The sequence below is a fragment of the Giraffa tippelskirchi genome, chromosome 3 (assembly GCF_054371585.1).
Source record: "Giraffa tippelskirchi isolate mGirTip1 chromosome 3, T2T-mGirTip1v1.2.pri, whole genome shotgun sequence".
Lineage (NCBI taxonomy): Eukaryota > Metazoa > Chordata > Mammalia > Artiodactyla > Giraffidae > Giraffa > Giraffa tippelskirchi.
This window is the reverse complement of record NC_137277.1, coordinates 42879345-42897662: the sequence shown is the minus strand read 5'-3', so window position 1 is coordinate 42897662 and position 18318 is coordinate 42879345. Positions and strand designations below refer to the sequence as shown.

General features: G+C 44.6%; 1 protein-coding gene across 10 annotated transcripts; it reads right to left on the bottom strand.

Moving 5' to 3' along the window:
- Window positions 1–14: 14 nt before the first annotated feature.
- SPAG5 (sperm associated antigen 5) lies at window positions 15–18260 on the bottom strand. Of its 10 annotated transcripts, none has more exons than XM_081580341.1 (25): window positions 18136–18260; window positions 17763–17882; window positions 14067–14531; window positions 13441–13592; window positions 13163–13337; window positions 8536–8610; window positions 8207–8299; window positions 7977–8111; window positions 7652–7771; window positions 7438–7530; window positions 7222–7335; window positions 6797–6890; window positions 6498–6645; window positions 6316–6418; window positions 5989–6122; window positions 5398–5533; window positions 2452–2563; window positions 2198–2284; window positions 1814–1934; window positions 1586–1697; window positions 1115–1195; window positions 798–953; window positions 643–717; window positions 432–512; window positions 15–205 (listed from the first exon to the last, which is right to left on the bottom strand). In XM_081580341.1, the coding sequence occupies exons 1-25, from the start codon at window positions 18184–18186 to the stop codon at window positions 134–136; spliced, it is 3105 nt and encodes a 1034-aa protein (XP_081436467.1). In that variant the 5' UTR covers window positions 18187–18260; the 3' UTR covers window positions 15–133. The 10 variants fall into 10 exon arrangements, with proteins under 10 accessions (XP_081436467.1, XP_081436471.1, XP_081436461.1 ...); XM_081580345.1 differs by having other exon boundaries at window positions 17763–17872; XM_081580335.1 differs by having other exon boundaries at window positions 13441–14531.
- Window positions 18261–18318: the final 58 nt, after the last annotated feature.

The following is an 18318-nucleotide window of genomic DNA, read 5'->3' as shown; positions in this document are numbered from 1 at the left end:
TGAGCCTGAAGAAATACATTAAATATACTTTATTTTATAAACAAGAGCTGGCTCTAAGCCAATTGGTCCTGATGTTGGGGTAAGGGAGTGTTGCAGGTAAAAAGGGGTGAAACAGACTCCAGCTTTCAGTTTCTTAGCTCAGAAATTGCAGCAATCCCTGTAGCTCCTTGCAACCCTTCACGACGTCTGGGATGGACAGCAGAGTCTGGGAGGAGATTCAGAAAAGGCAGCTCAGGGTCACAGGCCAGGAAGCACCAAGCCTAAGAAGCACCCATGTAGAGAGGAGAAAATGGAAGCCACAGAGAAGCCCACAACAGTGAGTCAGGGCCCAGCTTTCAGCACAGGCTAGGAACCAGAGCTATGCTCATCAGTACCCCTGGCCAAGCCTTATGCCAAGTACCTAAGTTGCATCAACGCCCTCCCTCCTTTACCTCGTAAATATGCTGAACAGTGTCATCTAGTTTCTTTAACTCCTCGTCAGAGCGCCGCAGATTCTCTTCCAGGATGTTTCTCTAAAAAGCAAATAGGCTGCATAAGTTCTATCCCTAAAAGAATGACATAGCTTATGGGGAAAGGTAAACATGGCAGGGAGCTTGCTAGGGGAGATGGGAAACAGCCCTGGAATGGCATGGAAATCCTTACGTGGCTCTGGAACTTGACCATGAGTTTTGCCTTCTCATTTTTCATCTCCAGGAACATCACCCTCAGTTTGTCCACCTATAGATACGTTCAGATGAGTAGGGGCACAGCCTAAGGTTCCCACCAGTTGCCCAGCTCTTTGGTTAACTCTGAGTCACCTCCTGGGAGAGCCACACTTTCTCCTGGATCCAGTTAGTGTCCAAGGGCTGACAGTCGGGGTTCTGCTGGCCTGCCAGGGTCTCTTGGAGCACCTTAGTCTCTGTCTCTGCACGCCGAAGGGAGCGGGTGAGCTGGGTCACCTCCTCTCTAAGCCTCTGTGGATGAGAATGGAGAAGTATCTAGTAGTGCTCAAAGGGTCCTCTCCATCTTTATCCCATGTGGTAAGCAAGGGTAGACCAGGGGACCCAATTCCCACATATGGGACCCTGGCTATAGTGACACAGAAGGCAGAGGCCAGGCATCATGACGAACGTACTATGAGCTCGCCGCTCTTGTCTATCTGCTCCAGAATCTTCTCGTTCTGCTGCTGTATCACTTCCTGGAGTTCCTTTTCATTCTGTGAGAGAAAAGGAGGTGAGAAGGCAGTGGGAGAGCTAGCTTCTTTGCAGCCCTTGCCAAGAGATAAGATTTCACGCCTGACTCATGCTCAGTCCAGGTGATACCAATTACCAACACTCCAATTCTTCCTCTAGGGCTAGGTCAGGCCAGGCACATTTCCCTGTAGAGAGAGCTCTGCTGGAGTTCCTGACTTCTAGGTCAGCCTGGAAGATGGGTCAGCCTATAGCTGGTTCCCAAATATGTGAATTGTCTGACCCCAGGAAGGGCAAAACTAGGGCAATGGTTGGAAAATCCCCACCACCCAGATTCCTGGAGAGACAGCAGCTCCCAGTGGGCCCACACAGCTGCCCCAGTTCTTCATGGCTTCACTTCCAGGCCCCTCCTCCACCTTGTAGCGCAAACATAAGGTCTGGTTCAACTTCTCTATGTCTGCTTCCTTTGCCTTCTGGGCTTCCTGATGCTGTTCTTCCTGGGCCTGCAGCTGAGCCTGCAGATCACATCTAAGGGAGGGAAGAATTCAGTATTATTTCTGCCCCCACCAGGGGCTGGCTGGGCCCTTGACATTAAGGGGCTGCTCACATGACCTGCTCTCTCACTAAGACTGCACTCCACTTACATCTTTCGCTGCAGAGTCGTGACAGCCTCTTCTTTAGACTCCTGCAGCAGGGAACACAGGCTCTGAAGTTCCAGAGTCTTAGTACCCATTTCTGCCAGGCTCTTCTCAATGCCTGGGGTTTCTGAAAGAGAAAGTACTAGATAAGAGGCAAAGCCCTTTAGCTCTGGAAGGAAGGAGTACGTAGCCATCACTTCTTCCACTCTTATCCATGTTCCCCACCCATAGGATTTGAATGTCCGGAACATTACCGATCCCCCAACGGCAGAACTGAAATAAGCCCAAATAGAATTGAGGTTTTTAGAGCAAAGCACTTCTCACTGCTTTAGTCTTTATCATCACAACCAGATCTAGAAATGAGGCAGGATCCCTGGAGCCCATCCTAACCTGTAGGCTGAAGGGAAATTGTTGATGCTACTCTGGTGAAAGCACTCTTGTCACTTCCAAGCAAGGGCACAGGAGTGGATTCTGGGTCTGAAACAAAAACCAACAGTGGCAGAGGGCCCCTCTGGTGACCCCGTCAAGGATCTGCCACCACAGAAACCAGGGAGAGACAGGGTCTGTTGACAGCATCTTCAACAGCTGAAGATACCAGGAGCAGGGTCCCAACTTTTCCACCCTTCAATTCCAGGGCCTTTAACCTTCATCTGCCTCTGCTGTCTGGGAACTTCCCAAGAAGGTGCTGTCATTGGGCTGAGGGTGTTCCTGGGAAAGAGCACTGGCTGTGCTTATCAGGAGGGTCTCTGGTTCAGCCTGAGGGCAAAGGAGAAAAAATGTCAACTGCTTTTCGGGATTAGTGAGTTCCCTGAACTTACAGGTACTCACTAGCCATCTCCGTGGGAATGCTGTTCTATCACCTCTTTCTCTATCCTCAACTTTTCCATTAGTTCCTCTCCCTGAACTTAATTCTCTCTCACTAGAACAAGAATTTTTTTAAAAAGCCTTCTTTTTACCATAAGTACCCTTTTAGCTACTGCCTTTTCTCTTTCCCTTCAATTTAAAAAAAAAGAAAGAAAAGCCTACATTTCTTGCCTAAAATTCTTACCATCTATGGAATCCCTGGCCCACTACACACAGGATTCTGCCCCACCATTTCACCGTTATTGGAACACCAATGGCATCTTCATTATTTCGTGCTCCAAGGGCATCCTTACTTTCAAATGCAGTAGACTCCTTTCAGATCTTATTTTACCTGACCTATGTAATAACCGATGACCATGTTCTATTAGAAATTTCATTTTCTTAGCTTCTGTGACATGACTCTGCTTCACAGGTAGGACTCATACCTTTCTGGCTATTTCTTCTCTCTGTGCAGAGGTCTATCTTTAACTGTGGGGTCCTTTTGGTTCATACTTGATCCCCTTTACACTCTAATCCATTACCCACATGGCTTCACCTCAGGAGCTCCACAGAAACACCCACTTCTACATTGATGACCCTTCAATCTGTCTCTCTCATTGGACTTTTTCCCAATCTCCTGGTCCAAAGGCTCAACTGCCTGTGGAAAATCTACCAGATTGCTCCACGGTTCACCTGAAATTTACTATGTATAAAGCTGAGCTAACCATTTTTCCTGTCCCACCTCACCAAAAATCTGTTCCTCCACTTGTATTTAAGATCCTAGAGCAAGGGGGCAGCAAATTACAGCTTGTGGTTTAAATCTGGCCTGCCACCTGTCTTTGTAAATAAAGTTTTATTGAAACATTGCCACATCCATTCATTTACGTACTCTCTATGGCTGCTCCTGAGCTACAAAGGCAGAGTTGAGTAGTTGAGACAGAGATCACATGCCTTGCAAAGCTGAAAATATTTATCATATTGCACATTACAGGAAAAGTCTGCCAACCTCAGTTCTAGAGTGTTGCCATCTTTCCAGCAAAAAAGATCATCATTCACTCTTTCATCTTACTCCTATATCAAACTGGTCACCATATTCTATTACCTTCTGTTGTTGTTATGTAATTGCTAAGTCATGTCTGACTCTTTTATGACCCCATAGACTGTAGCCCTCCAGGCTCCAATGTCCATGGGATTTCCCAGGTAAGAATACAGGAGTGGGTTGCCTATTTCCTTCTCCAGGGGATCTTCCCGACCCAAGGACCTAACCCACGTCTCCTGCATTGCAGGCACATTCTTTACCGCTGAGCCACCAGAGAAGCCCTCTATTAACTTACTTCCTAAATATGTATTGAATTCATTCAATCCATCCCCTCCTCCATATCCCTTCTATAATTGCCATTAGTTCAAGCCTTCAAAAATCTGGCCTCCTGCCTACTTCTCCAGCCTCTTCCCATTGTCATCCCTGCCCCGCATAGCTTCTATAATCCACTCATAAAGGGCTACTTCCCAGGCCCCAAACTTCCATATGAGCAAAGCCTTGGCCTTGTTCACCTGGTTAGTCCCAGCACCTAACCCAGATCTTGTCACAGGGTAGATACTACAAAAAGTACCCCTAATGCCTCTATGACTTTCATATGCTGTTCCCTCTGCCTGGTGGGCCTTCCTGTGTACCCACCCCTGCTCTACAAACTTCTAACCTCAAGACTCTGCTCAAGAGTCACCTGCTCTGAGAAGACATCCTAACTCTCAAAACTAAAGCTGATGCTCCCTTCTCTGTGGCCATTCAGACAACCTTCTATCACAATCACAAGTCAAATTGACAAATTTACATCTGTCTGTCTTCCCAAGACTAGATTTCTGTGCTTATCACACGCTGGGGAATGGGGTCAGCTCATAAGTAATTTGATTTCAGGATTCTGGCTCTGCCCTTAACTGTTGAATAAGCTAATTAACTCTGCAGTCTGAAAGATATCCACTATCTACTCTGCAGTGTGCACTGTGGGGAAGCCAAAGAAGCAACGCTAAACTTCTGCTTGCTTTAAACACAGCCTAGCTGAAGAGACCAAACATCCAAGGAAAATTAATACAAGTGCAAAAGGAGAGTAAGCTCATGAGAAATATAGTAGGAGACCACCGAGTCCACTGATGTTCGGGAACATTTCAAAGAAGGTGAACCAGGGAGGATTTTAATAGGAAGGAAAAGACATTTCCAGTTTGAAGATAGAGGAGAACAAACATGGTAACAGCCTGCATCTGGGTAAGAATGGAAGTGAGACGTGTGTGTAGTGTGTAGGCAGTCTAGTGGGAGTAAAGAGTTCATAATAGGAAAGAAGGAGACAGACGACAGGCTGAAGATATCCTGTAGGCAACTGAAAGTCACTGAAGGTCACAGAGATGGAACAAGAGCAGTATTTTAGGAAGACAATTCTATACAATAAAGATACAACTGGAAAAACCCTCAGTAAACCAGGATTAGAGAGGAACTTCCTCAACTTGATAAAGAATATCTACAAAAAGCCTACAGTTAACATCATATTGAAAGGTAAGAAACTTGAAGTTTTCCCTCTAAAATCAGGTACAAGACAAGGATGTTCCCTACCACCAGTCCTTTTCAGCATTGTAGGGGAAGTTCTAGCTAATGCAGTAAGAAAGGGAATAAAAGGTTTACAGACAAGGAAGGAAGAAATAGAACTGTCTTTATTTGAAGATATGATTGTAAGGGAAGACAAGGAAACCCCGTATCCTACCTTCTTTAGTTTCATCTGTAGGAAGAGGGTCAGGCTATGGAGTTGCTTCGTCAGCACCCCCAGCTCTTGGGAATACTGGCGCATCTTCTCCAGGTCTTGCTGCTGTGTTTCTGCTACAATGCTGGCTAGTTTAACCCTGAAATAAGGAAGGATATAAGGAATTTTGGCCCTGAAATAAGGAAGGGCTTCCCACATAGCTCAGCGGTAAAGAATCCTCCTGAAATGCAGGAGATGCAGGTTCAATCCCTGGATCAGGAAATCCCCTGGAAAAGGACATGGCAACCCACTCCAGTATTCTTGCCTGGGAAATCCCATGGACAGAGGAGCCTGGCGGACTACCGTCCATGGGGTCAGAAAGAGTCAGACACAACTTAGCAACTAAACAACAATAAGAAAGGAACAGAGAAGATGGCCAAACACCAGGTGACCTTCTCTGAACACCTCCGCAAAACCCCCACAGAACTGCATTGAAAGGGAGAAACAAGAGGCTCTCAGACCCTGGTACAATTTCCTTCTTGGAGACTTCCACTTCCAGAAGCTCGCCTGGGAAAGAAGTTCTCAGGGGGAAACACAGAGAGGTAGAGATCTTACTTCAGGTTCTCCACGGTGTCCTTAAGGCCCTCACACTGCATGCTGCGCTCCCGGAGCACTTCCAGCGTGGTTTTCAACTGACACTCTACCTGGCCCAGCTCCAGGTGAGCAACCTGATTCTCCTGTTCGGCAAACTGGGGAGATAGGAGAAAGAAGGAAGGCAAGGAGTGAGGGGGGGTGGGGTGGGGAAATGCATCCAAGTGGGAAACTTTACAGAGTCCTGGGATCAGAGGCTTCTTCCAGTCCACAGTCTCAAACCTCACCTCAGTACCATCAGGGAAGAGTCACATTCCTGCCAGCCCCCCTGCCCCAGACCACCTTCCTTACCTCCAGGGTCTCCTTCAGGTCCTGCACCTCCTTAGCCAGGACCGCCTGTTGCTGCTGCAGCTTTGCCTGCATGTGTTTTAGTGCCATCTCTTCCTTTTGCCATCTGCCAGAGACCTTATGTGAGATTCCACTGGTCCCCTGTTCTGGGTGCTTACCGCCACCACAGCCCGAGAGGAACTCACTGAGCAGCCTGCTCCTCACTGCTCTGGGTGAGCTGGCAGAGCAACTCGTCCTTCGTGGCCAGGTCCTGGGTACAATGGGCATGCTGACTCTGTAGTACTTTTAGCTGACTCTCTGTGCTGGCCAGAATCTGCAGCTGAGCCCGGAGATCTAGGCCAAAAGGATCCTAATGATGACATGTGGTCAGCAGGCCCAAACCTCCCCACACCTCTGCTCCAAAACAAGTGCTCTAGAGCAGCTGCTTGCTCAGCTGCCACACCCCAAGCCTCAGCAGGGTACAACTGCTTGTACCCATGCACACCTGCTGCCAGGCGACTGTTTTCCAACTCCAGTCGTTCTAATTGGCTTTTGCAGTCCTCTAAATGGGAAGAGACTTTTTCCAGCTCCCTGGAAACCTAGGAGAAAAAGATAGTTTTCTTCCCACAGTTCCTCCTGAATCAGGAGTCCCAAGACTTAGTCCAGTTTCTCTTTCCGGACAGGACAGCCAATCTCCTTGTTCACTGCAGCAAATAAGTCTAATCCTCAGGAAAAAGCAGAAACAGGAGAAAAAGTTGATGAAGAAGGTGTGGAAGGCCATCTAACAGCAAAGGGACCGGCTGGTCTCCAAACCCACAGATGGAAAGAAGATAGGTCAAGGGGAAGAGGCTAATGACACGACTCATCAGAAAGGCCTTCTGTGGAGAAGGAGGAGGAAACCAGGCCTAAGCAGTCCCCTCTCTTGTGTACCTGCTGCTTTTCCTCAATTGCAGCATCACGTTCCTGCAGGGTCTGCCGGCTCTTGGCTGTAAATTTCTCCATGAGTTGTTGAAACCGGCTCAGCAGAGCTGTCCATGTTATATACTACCGGGGGAGGCAAATAGGTCAGGAGAGCATGCTTGAAACAAGACTTCTAACAGGGCTGGCTGTGAGCAGAGGAGCAGTATAATGCCTGCCAATACTCACATCCAGTTGCATGGCTATCCAGTCCTGTTGCAAGGCTGAAGTAAGACTTGCTGTCTGCTGAGCCAACTCTTCTTGCTCAGTGTGAAGCCCTACCTACATGAGAAGGATTGCCAGTGGAGGTGCCCCTTCCCATTGGATACAGGGAAGCATGGGTACATGACTCCCCTCCCAGTGTGTCAATGTGGATCCCAGGAAAGAAGATACCCTCAATTACCAGTTGAGTCTGGGTCTCCTTCAAAAGGCCTCTGAATTCCCCCATGGATGCCAGGTCCTGTTGCAGTTGGCTGATGCGCTGGCTGGCGTGTGCACAGAAAACCTCTAGCACTGTCTCTGCCTGTTTAAATAAGAGGCTGTGAGGACATCATGCACAGAAGAAGGAAACAGCACAAAAAACCTTAACTACCCATCACGCCAGTAGCTGAGTTCATTACTCCCCAGGGCAGGCAGTTCTCAGGCCACCCATCTGTGACTCTAGTCAATTTGTATTCCTGCAGGAACCTTAGGAAGATACCTCCCTCATCCAGGAACCAAAGCCTTACCGCATCCTTGCCTCTGAGGGCCAGTTCCTCTCTGTGCTTTGCCTCCTCCCTTTCTGCTTTGAGGCTCTGAAGCCTGGCCTTCAATTTCTTCAACACATCAAAACAGCAGGACACCAAGGTTTCTGCACGCCGAGACTACAAGATAAGAATCAGATACTGTGTCTGGTTTCTTTCTTTGGCTGAATTTCAGTCCCACCAAAGGCCTCTGCCTCCATCTTCATGCTGCTTACCTCCTGACTCAGAGCAGTCTTATCTTCACCTAAGTGCAGCAGAGACAGGTGAAGCAAGGATATCAGCTCTCTAGAGAGGAGCACCCATGATTGCTATAGAGGGAGAGGAAGTTAGGCTAGATCAAATAAAGTCATTAAGTAGGAAGTAAGCAGGGACACTGGGGAGGAAAGCCACTGACCCCAACTTCAAGCACCCAATAAGGAAGAGATGTCCTTAACAGAAGGAAACCTCCCTTCACTCCCACGTTTGAGTACCATCATCTGCTCACCACTCCATTCTTGATCTTCACAGAAGACCCAGCAATGGTCTAAGGTCAGTCAACACTTACCATGACATTCCTGGCCTGCTGCAGAGCCTGTCCAACCTCCTGGCTCTCCTGAAGATGCTGAGGTTTCTTACTTATCTAGCCAAAGAAACAGGGTTGTTCCTTTTGCAGAAATGATATGCTCTGCCAGCACCTTGTTCCCCCTCCCACCCACTGATATACAGGAGCCCTTCCCATTACAAGCAGGAGCAAAGCTAGAAAAAAATCCAGAGGTAGGTGAAAAACAAAATTACTTTTTTAATTAAAAGTAATCTAAAAATTACTTTTTAAAATATTTTTGGGGACTTCCCTGGTGGCTCAGTGGTAATGAATCCTCCTGCCAATGCAGGAGACATGGGTTTGATCCCTGATCCAGGAAGATCCCACTTGTCACAGAGCAACTAAGCTCCTGTGCCACAACTATTGAACCTGTGCTCTGGAGCCTGGGGGCTGAAACTACTGAGCCCGTGTGTCACAACTACTAAAGCCCTCATGCCTAGAGCCTGTGCTCTGCAACAAGAGAAGCCACTGCAGTGAAAAGCCCACGCACCACAACTCAAGAGCAGCCCCCACTTGCTGCAACTAGAGAAAGCCCATGTAGCAGTGAAGACCCAGCCCAGCCAAAATTGAAAAAATAAAATTTAAAATAACTTTCTTCTGATTATGTGTTTACTATAAAATTTTAGAAATGGAAAAGTGAACAGAGTGGAAAAAGATTCATTATTAGTTTCACCACTGAGAGCCATAATTCTCAACCAACAGTATAGCATTTACCCCAAGAGATTTCAATATACTTCCACACCAGATTTCCTTGCTATAGGGATTTGCTGTAACTGATGAGTCTATTACCTCCCTTAGGTGTCAGGGTGAAAAAAGTTGTAGACTACGGATTTAGAAGGAAATTACCATATTCAGTAAATTCTAAGATGATTGTCTTTTTACATTTTAACACCACTGACATTGATATGCTTTTAAAATTGATAAGTGTCTTAGATTTAATGAAGGACAGTAATGCTTAAGAAAAACACAATTGGTTTTGAGATTGAGATTTATAAATAAAATTGGGGTCCTGCTTTTCTTACTTAATTTTATTATCCTAATGTCATTTAGCTCTGAGTTTATGTTCAGTCTCCTTATTGAGAGCCTGTGACTAGGATATGTACTTTAGGAAGACCTGTCAAAGTGGAGTATCACTCATTTTTAACTTCTGCTATTTTACTTCACCTCAAAACCTCTGAGAGGTGAAACATGATTTCCTTTTACCATGAACTTACATTAACTTCCATGCTATTCAAAACTCTTCAGGGGACCTCCCTGGCAGTCCAGTGGCTAGGACTCTGTGTTTTCACTGCAGGGAGTATGGTTTTGATCCCTGGTCGGGGGACTAAACTCCTACATGCAGCAAGGCATGGCAAAAAACAAACAAACAAAAAACTCCTCGTGAACATATTTTTAAATAACTGTAGAATATCCCATCTTATGGATGTACCATTATTTTCTTTTTCATGTTTTTAAAGTTATCATCTGTATGTGGAATTTTTTCCCCCTTAGGATATATACCTAGACGTGGAGTTACTGGGTTAAAAGTTTGAACTGCTTTAAGCAGTTTAAACTGTCCTTAGAAAGGCTGAACCCATTTAAAGGCATAATGTTCAAACAAGAGGAGAAAAAAATGTTTAAGTAATAATAATGTTAAATATAACTGTTTTAAAGCATTAAAAAAAAAGGTTCAACCAATTTATGCCTTACTGATGATGGGACAACATTTACCACCACTATCTATTTTACTCTTTGCTATTTCGTCAGAAGAAAATAGTATTTCATGTTGCAATTTGCATTTATTTGATTACCAAAAATGGTAACCTTCTCAAATATTTATTTACCCAGTCATTTTAATTTTCTTAATCTCTAAGGTCTGTTCACTATCTTAGAGCAGATGAAAATCTTGATGTGCTATGTGAAGTAGGTAACTGTGATCTCAAAGGCAGCAGAGCCGCAAAGAAACTTCAAAGTTCCAAGAGAAAAGTGGGGAGCCTTCATTACCACTGCAAGACATACATCGCCTAGAGAAAAGCCTAGTGCTGGAGCAGCAGTGCTGAGTCACGACACTGCAGCAGTCTGGATGTAAGGAGGCAGATCTCCTGGAGTCCCTCCCCCCCGACTGTGTTATACAGTAAGGACATGGAGTCCCCCACTGAGCCCTGGAACAGGGCACACATACTGCTTAGAGCTGGGCAGTCAGGCCAGTGATGAGATTAGCGTCAATGAAGCAGCCAAGCGGCAAAGACATGAAACTGTGATGGGGAATGGCTGAAGGTACTGTCATTTCCTCTCTTTGGTTCTGCTTCAGCGGTCTCTGAAAGGATTTGGCAAGCTTCAAGGTACAGATGGTCAACTTGGGGTGGGGGAGAACAAGGTCAAGGACCAGAGGAAAGGATACAAACATAAGAAAACACAGGAGAGAAACTGAGCAGCTAGAAGAGTGATGAGCCTGTGGTTTCCAGGATTTTGGCAAAAGGTAAAGTCATTATTTGAGGATGTTTTCAACCTAAAGAAGACGTTTTTTTTGTTTGTTTGTTTTTTGCCGAGCTGGGTGGCTTGTGGGATCTCAGTTCCCCAACCGGGGATTGAAACCTGGCCTTCGGCAGTGAGAGCATAGAGTCCTAACCGCTGGACTGCCAGGGAATTCCTGAGACCATCTCTTCTTAGCAGCAGCCCCTATTATCTCAACAGCCATAACATGGAAGGTCTCAGTTCCTTCCCTGACACATTCCCGTACTTCTTCAACCTATGCTGTCACAGCAAGAATCCTCTAGGACAATGGTCTTTAACTGTTATCCTCTGATATCTCCTACAATAATTTTGAAAGATGGAGTACTCTGATATTTAAATTGTTCAAAGGCTGTAATTTCCACCACCTTATAAATGTTGACAGTTTGAAATAAAACTGTTACATCACCCTCAAATATACCCAATGGTATAAATATTACAAATACCATGATTTAATATCTGTTTGATATCTTTAAAAAATACACACACAAGTACTTAAACAGTCAGAAATTTTATATCATTCTTTTTTCTCCTTGAACCTCCATTTTACTCCTCTCAGAATTTTATCCTAATGTAATATATTTTTACACTTTAAATCAAGATCTCTGCAACAACAACAAAAGTTCACCTAAATTGAGATATATCTAAAACATTTTCTAATTCCTCTGACCATAAGACTTTAAGTGAAAAAACTCTTGGATGGACAAATATTTTCATCAGTTGTATATGAATCACTATTATAATTAAAATCATAAACATACCTAGTAAAATTTTACTGAAGATCATTCATTGATACTAAGGAAATAGATGAAGCAGCCCTCCCCTTACCAGTTCATGTGTCTGTGGATTACTATAATTCCTACAGTAAGACATAGTTCAACAACAATTCTATGCTTGATGAAAGTGAAAGAGGAGAGTGAAAAAGTTGGCTTAAAGCTCAACGTTCAGAAAACTAAGATCGTGGCATCCGGTCCCATCACTTCATGGCAAATAGATGGGGAAACAATGGAAACAGTGACAGACTTTATTTTTTTGGGTTCCAAAATCACTGCAGATGGTGACTGCAGCCATGAAATTAAAAGATGCTTACTCTTTGGAAGGAAAGTTATGACCAACCTAGACAGCATATTGAAAAGCAGAGACATTACTTTGCCAACAAAGGTCCGTCTAGTCAAGGCTATGGTTTTTCCAGTAGTCATGTATGGATGTGAGAGTTGGACTATAAAGAAAGCTGAGCACCGAAGAATTGATGCTTTTGAACTGTAGTGTTGGAGAAGATTCTTGAGAGTCCCTTGGACTGCAAGGAAGTCCAACCAGTCCATCCTAAAGGAGATCAGTCCTGAGTGTTCATTGGAAGGACTGATGTTGAAGCTGAAACTCCAATACTTTGGCCACCTGATGTGAAGAGTTGACTCATTGGAAAAGACCCTGATGCTGGGAAAGCTTGAAGGCAGGAGGAGAAGGGGACAACAGAAGATGAGATGGTTGGATGGCATCACCGACTCAATGGACATGAGTTTGGGTAAACTCCGGGAGTTGGTGATAAGACAGGGAGGCCTGGCGTGCTGCAGTCCATGGGGTCACCAAGAGAAGGACATGACTGAGTGACTGAACTGAACAGATGCCTATCTTCCATTCTTGTAGGTACAAGATTTATGTAAGGGAATTCCCTGGCGTTCCAGTGGTTACAACTCTAGGGTCCCAGTGCAGGGGGTATGGGTTCGAACCCTGGTCAGGGGAATAAGATTCCTCATGTTGCATGGCATGGCCAAAAAAAAAAATCTGGAAACAGTGCATTTGGAAGATAAAGATCTAGAAAACAATTCCTTTAAAACTTCCCTTGCTGTTGATGCATACATAGCAGAAACCAAAGCAATATTATAAAGCAATTAAAATAGATGATTAAAAAATTTTTTCAATTAAAGTAAATTTAAAAAAAAGAACTTTCCTTGCTTACATTCCCTTGGAAAATCTTGATGTATCCCAGGGGTATAGTGTGTACCCACAGCTCTAAGGGATCTTCCAGACCCTCAGCTTTCGTACTTACTTTAAGGAAGAGGGCCCACTGAGATCCTCCACACTTTGGGAGGAAGTATCTTACCTCGCTGGGAAAGGTGTTGGTCTGTGTGCTGCTGTCCCGAACTTCGGGGTGAGGGCCGCTCTGCTGACTCTTCCAGTCCCGCAGCTGGCAAGAGAGAACCTCCAGGATGACAAGAGAATTCAGCAGGTTATCTTCCAGGTCACGTCGAGACAAGGTAGACAGATCTGGAGAATGGCTGTGGTAGGAAAAGAAGAACATGGGAAGAAGAGAGGGAAAGGGATGGGAGTGATGGATCCAGGCTAATGAAGCCCCAGAGCACAAAGATACAGGACACTTACCCCCACAGGAGGTGCTCTGTTTCAGAGGCACTGTCGGTGGTGCCCACCAGGCCTGTCTGGGATGTGTTTGTACTCCTTTCCTGTTGTGCTGGGGGAGTAAACCAAGTCCCCACCGAGCAAGTGGAGAAAGGGGTAGTGCCGATTGCAGCATTCTGAAATGCAGAGGGAAGGGATAAGCTCTGGCGGAGATTTTCCAGCATGACTGAGGTATTGACACCTTTTTCCAGCCAGGCCAGGGGTGACATCCAAGGCCCTACATCAGAGCCAGGAATGCCATTGGCATCTTTTCCTGCTGGCTCAGGAGCCACCTGTGATTCCATTTCTCCAGGATTTGGGCTTGGGCATGTGGATGGAATATCGTCTGTATTTGACACAAGTGCTTGACGTCCCAATTCAGCCTCCTCAGGGAGTGTGGGAAAGCTTATTTCCCTCTCCTCTATAGCTCTGTGCTCTAAAATATCCCCTTCTGGGTCCACATGACTGACAGGACAATCTGCTGCTAAGGCAGTTGAAGTGGAAAGCCAGGGCAGGGAGGAAGGCAACAAGGCGTTACTTTCAGAAGGAACTAAGTCCTCAGGCTCAGCCTCAGTGCTCCTATCCTTCAGGCTTTCCTTGGAGCAGTGTACCTGCTGCTCAGAACAGAGATTTGGTAGGGACTCCAAGAGCTGGGATGGAGGATCCTGAAATGTAGGTATCTTAGGCATACCAGGAACAGTTTCTGAAAAGCTGTCTTCCGTACAGAAGGCCACCCCCTTTCTCAGCAGATCTCCTGGCCTCAGAGGCTCATCTAGACAGAAGCTGTTTCCCTCTGCCATGGTATGTAGATGGTCCGCAAGTGTAATGTCTTGCTGCTGCCTCCTTGGAGAAGGTACAAGGACCATGGTTTTAACCACATTGTTGTCCAGTGGGTCTACTCCTTTCTCACAGGTTTTGGGAGTAGAGTTGGTTTGGGGAATCAGATTTAGGGGCTGCTCATCTGATTCATGTTGATAAGCTTCTAGCCACTTTGAGGGATGGCTGAACTGTTCTGAAGGGGAGTCTGTCTTCTTAGCATTGACAAAATCTGGTGGAGATGAGCTGTTGCTGCCTTCCTGCCAAAGAAAACAAAAGCAGTTGACTAAGACAGTCAATTCTAGTTTGCAATATACAATTACAGGTTCAGGATACTGTCTGAACTCAGAAAAGGAACAGTTCTCATTACTTTGCCTAGGTAAGAACTTGGCTAAGCCTTGCTGCTTACTAAAGAGGCCCAGTAGAAAAGTTAGGAAGATGTCCTGGGTCCTTCCAAGTGAACCAGGTTACAGTATAAACAAGGCTAAGATTTTCTGTCCATGTCATGTGGAGATGGAAGCTTGAAAATGACCCTCCTGTTCTCCAATCTTAACTCCAACCTAATTCTAGGGTAGGAGGGATCCCTGGCTCAAGTTCTAGAGTTGGTATAAGATTTTCTTCTTTTTGGAACAGATGAGAAATTGGGGACTAGAGTTAGAGAGCACTTGGCCCACGGAGATCCATGTATCCTTGGGAGAAAAGACAACATTAACCTATGCTAGTGACCTAGTCTCCCTGGGTGCAAGCGCTGAGGTTATCCTGAACACATGAGTTGAAGCCATTCAACTCTTGGGATCTGAAGAGCTCTAGCCTTCATAGCAGAGGAAAATGAAGAGCAGAAAGACTTCTTCCTGGTGTACTGATAAGGCACTGACAACCTCTCAACTGGTGGTTCACAGGGATAGAGACCACTGTATTTTCTACCACTTGCAGGGCTGCTGGTTTTGAGATTCAGTGAACAACAATAGGAAAATATGAATATACTTACGTGGATCTAGTAGCCAGAAAAAGGACAAACTCTGAGATAGTTAATTAGGTGTAGACCCTACCAAAACACAGCTGGTGGAAGAAAGATGACAATTTGCACCAAAAAAAATTTATGAATACATAAGAAAATCTGAGTACAACTCACACACACAAAGACTTCCTGGAAATAATAAATATTACTTGTATTTATTTATATTTAAATTATTTTTTTTGTTTTGTTTTGGCTGCATGGCATGTGAGATATTAGTTCCCTTACCAAGGATCAAACTCGTATCCCCTGCAGTGGAAGTGCAGCATCCTAACCACTGGATCGCCAGGGAATTCCCATGGAAATAATAAATATTATTTTTAAAGAAAAAATTTCAGTAATATGAATTGAAAGAGGATGATCAGGGTTAAGACAGGAATTACTGGCCTGAACAATCAAGTGGAAGAAAAATCTTTAAAGATACAAAGAAATGTAAATCTTATGGAAAAGCTAAGAGAATTGAAAGATAAATCTAGTAAACCTAACATGTGAATAAAAGAATCTCCAGGAGAAAAGAGAACACCCACAAGTGTGGCACTGATTAAGAAATAATAGAAGGAAATTTCTCTAAGGTAAAGAAAGATTTGAGTTTGCATATTAAAATAGCTCACCAAGCCCTAAGCAGGATTGACAGGAAATGAAAAAATTTCTAAACTACCAGAACAACAAGATATTTTAGAAGCTTTAGATATAAAGACTAATTATTTATTAAAAAAGAAAGAAAGAAAAAAGGAAAAGAGTCAGACTTACATGAAATTTCTCATTTACAGCAGTGGATGAAATGTAAGATTGACCTAAAAAGGGCTTCTGATATTCTAGCAGTGTCCTTGGGTATTGGTTACAATGATGTGTGCTTTACACAAAGTTGTTAGGCTCCATGTTTTATGTACTTTCAAGTATTTTATTTCAAGTTTTTAAGTTTTTATTTCAAAGTGCTTAAGAAAAAGTAGAAAATAAAGGGATGGCAAAGAGATATCAGGCAAAAACAAAGCGAGCGGAGGCAGCAATATTAGTATCAGACAAGGTAGGATGTAAAGTTATAGACTACTGTGACAAGACAAAATTAAAGCTATATGATGAAAAAAAAAAAATCAGTCTGCACTACATAGCCCAAAAGATAAATATACAAACCAAACACTTTTAGAAATGTAAAAATGCACCTTAAAGCTTTTGCTATGTTTATTAAGTTCCTACTTATTCCTTAAGGAGTAGATATTGGCAAATCATGTATCTGGAAAGGAGTTAATATCCAGAATATACAAAGGACTCCTACAACTCAACAACAACAAAAATAATCCAATTTAAAAATGGGTAAAGGACTTGAATAGATATTTCTCCAAAGAAAATATATGAATGACAACGAAGCATATGAAAGTGTGTTAGTCACTCAGTCGTGTCCTACTCTTTAAGATCCCATAGACTGCAGCCTGCAAGGCTCCTCTGTCCACAGGATTCTCTAGGCAACAATACTGGAGTGGGTTGCCATTTCCTTCTCCAAGCATATGAAGAGATGCTCAAAAACTTCCAGAAATGTCCAGGACCAGATCATTTCACAGGTTGAATTTTACCAATCATTCAAAGAAGACGTAACACCCATTTGTCTCAAGCTCCTCCAAAAAATTTAGAAGAACACTTCCTAACCCATTTTACAAGGCCAAAATTATGCTGATACCAAATCTAAACAAGGACAACACAAAACTCAACAGATCTGGCAGACTGAAAAACAGGCAAGGACAGGGTAATTAACTATCTGCTTATGGATATAACAGAATGTGACATTCTTTGAATGGTAAATATGCTTTTTCTTCACATGTTCACAGAACACCAAGAAAAAATTCACCCTATACTTGGCTAAAAAGACAACAGATTACAGTCTGATCATAATGTAAGAAAATAAATTTAAAAGGTGACACAAAAGGGTTTTTAAGCACTTGGAAATCAAGAACCCCTCCCAGATAACCCCAGGATTAAAGGTAAAAATCAAAAGAAAGTTATAAACTAGCTAAAAAGCATGACAAAGGATGACTATAATATAATAAGAACACTTAGAAAATAATGAAAAAGAGTTAACAACCCAATAGAAAAATAAGCAAATAATATAAATAAGCGTTTGACTACCTCTCCAAACGGATTGATATTGGCTCATTCTCGCAGCTGACTGACTTCTCCGTAAGTGAGCCCTTATTAAGAGGAGACCACTAATCAAAGTGATAGTACTTCTGAGACGTTTGCTAAAGACTGAACGGGGGAGGAGGTGATAAAAACTAACACCTATATAGAGATGCGGGCTCTCAGTGGATTTCCTTTAACGACCCTAGGGCACCTCTCTGTTGGCCTGAATAGATGTAAATGGATGTCGCCTAGGTAGAAAACTTCATTATCGTTATTAATTACGTTCCAGCCCTGGCCCTCTGTTCCTCTGAGCTCTCGGCCTCGGCAAAGAGCCCAGTCGAGAGACTGGTCAGGCGAATCTCACCTGCAGCCCCAGTTTGCATGATGATGGGGTCGGCGAGTGTGGGGGCCCTTTTCCAGAGTTGGTGGGGGCGTCGGGCTGCAAGGCAAGTTCTCGAAGAGGCGTTCTCATAGCTGCTTTTCCCTAGGAAAAAAGAGAGCATGAAAGAAAGCCTGGGTTCTGCCAACCGGCCCTAAGAAGCTCTCCTCCCTCCCTCACAAGCTCACGAGCAATAAACAAGAGTAGGCTCCAACCCCAGTGCTCCGAACATCAGGATCGGAAAACTCCACACGCCCCCCGCCTCAGGCTCGACTCAGCTTTCCAAGACGCTCGGCACAGCCAGCGACCCCCGAAACCCTGGTCTAGGCCTCTCGCTCCATGAGGCCCTTCGGCTCACCGGTTGGGGCGAAGGCGACAGGCTAAGGTTGAGTTTTTTCACCCGCCACATCTTCAACACAGAACGCCGGGTGAGCAGCTCCCGCACGTAAGAGACGACGCCATGCCTACCCGCCGTCTTTATTTGAACCTGCTTCGCGCTTCCCGATTGGCTGCGAAGCCTCAGTGCGTCAGGCGGGCGCGT

Excerpts from the sequence above, each read along its gene's own strand:
- SPAG5 (XM_081580335.1), bottom strand. The coding sequence starts at position 18,186 with ATGTGGCGGGTGAAAAAACTCAACCTTAGCCTGTCGCCTTCGCCCCAA. Across the intron at positions 7,772-7,976 it reads CCCTCAGAGGCAAGGATGCG|GCAGAGACAGTGCTAGAGGT; the intron begins GTAAGGCTTTGG and ends TTATTTAAACAG. Across the intron at positions 1,935-2,197 it reads AATTTCCCTTCAGCCTACAG|AAACCCCAGGCATTGAGAAG; the intron begins GTTAGGATGGGC and ends TTTCTCTTTCAG.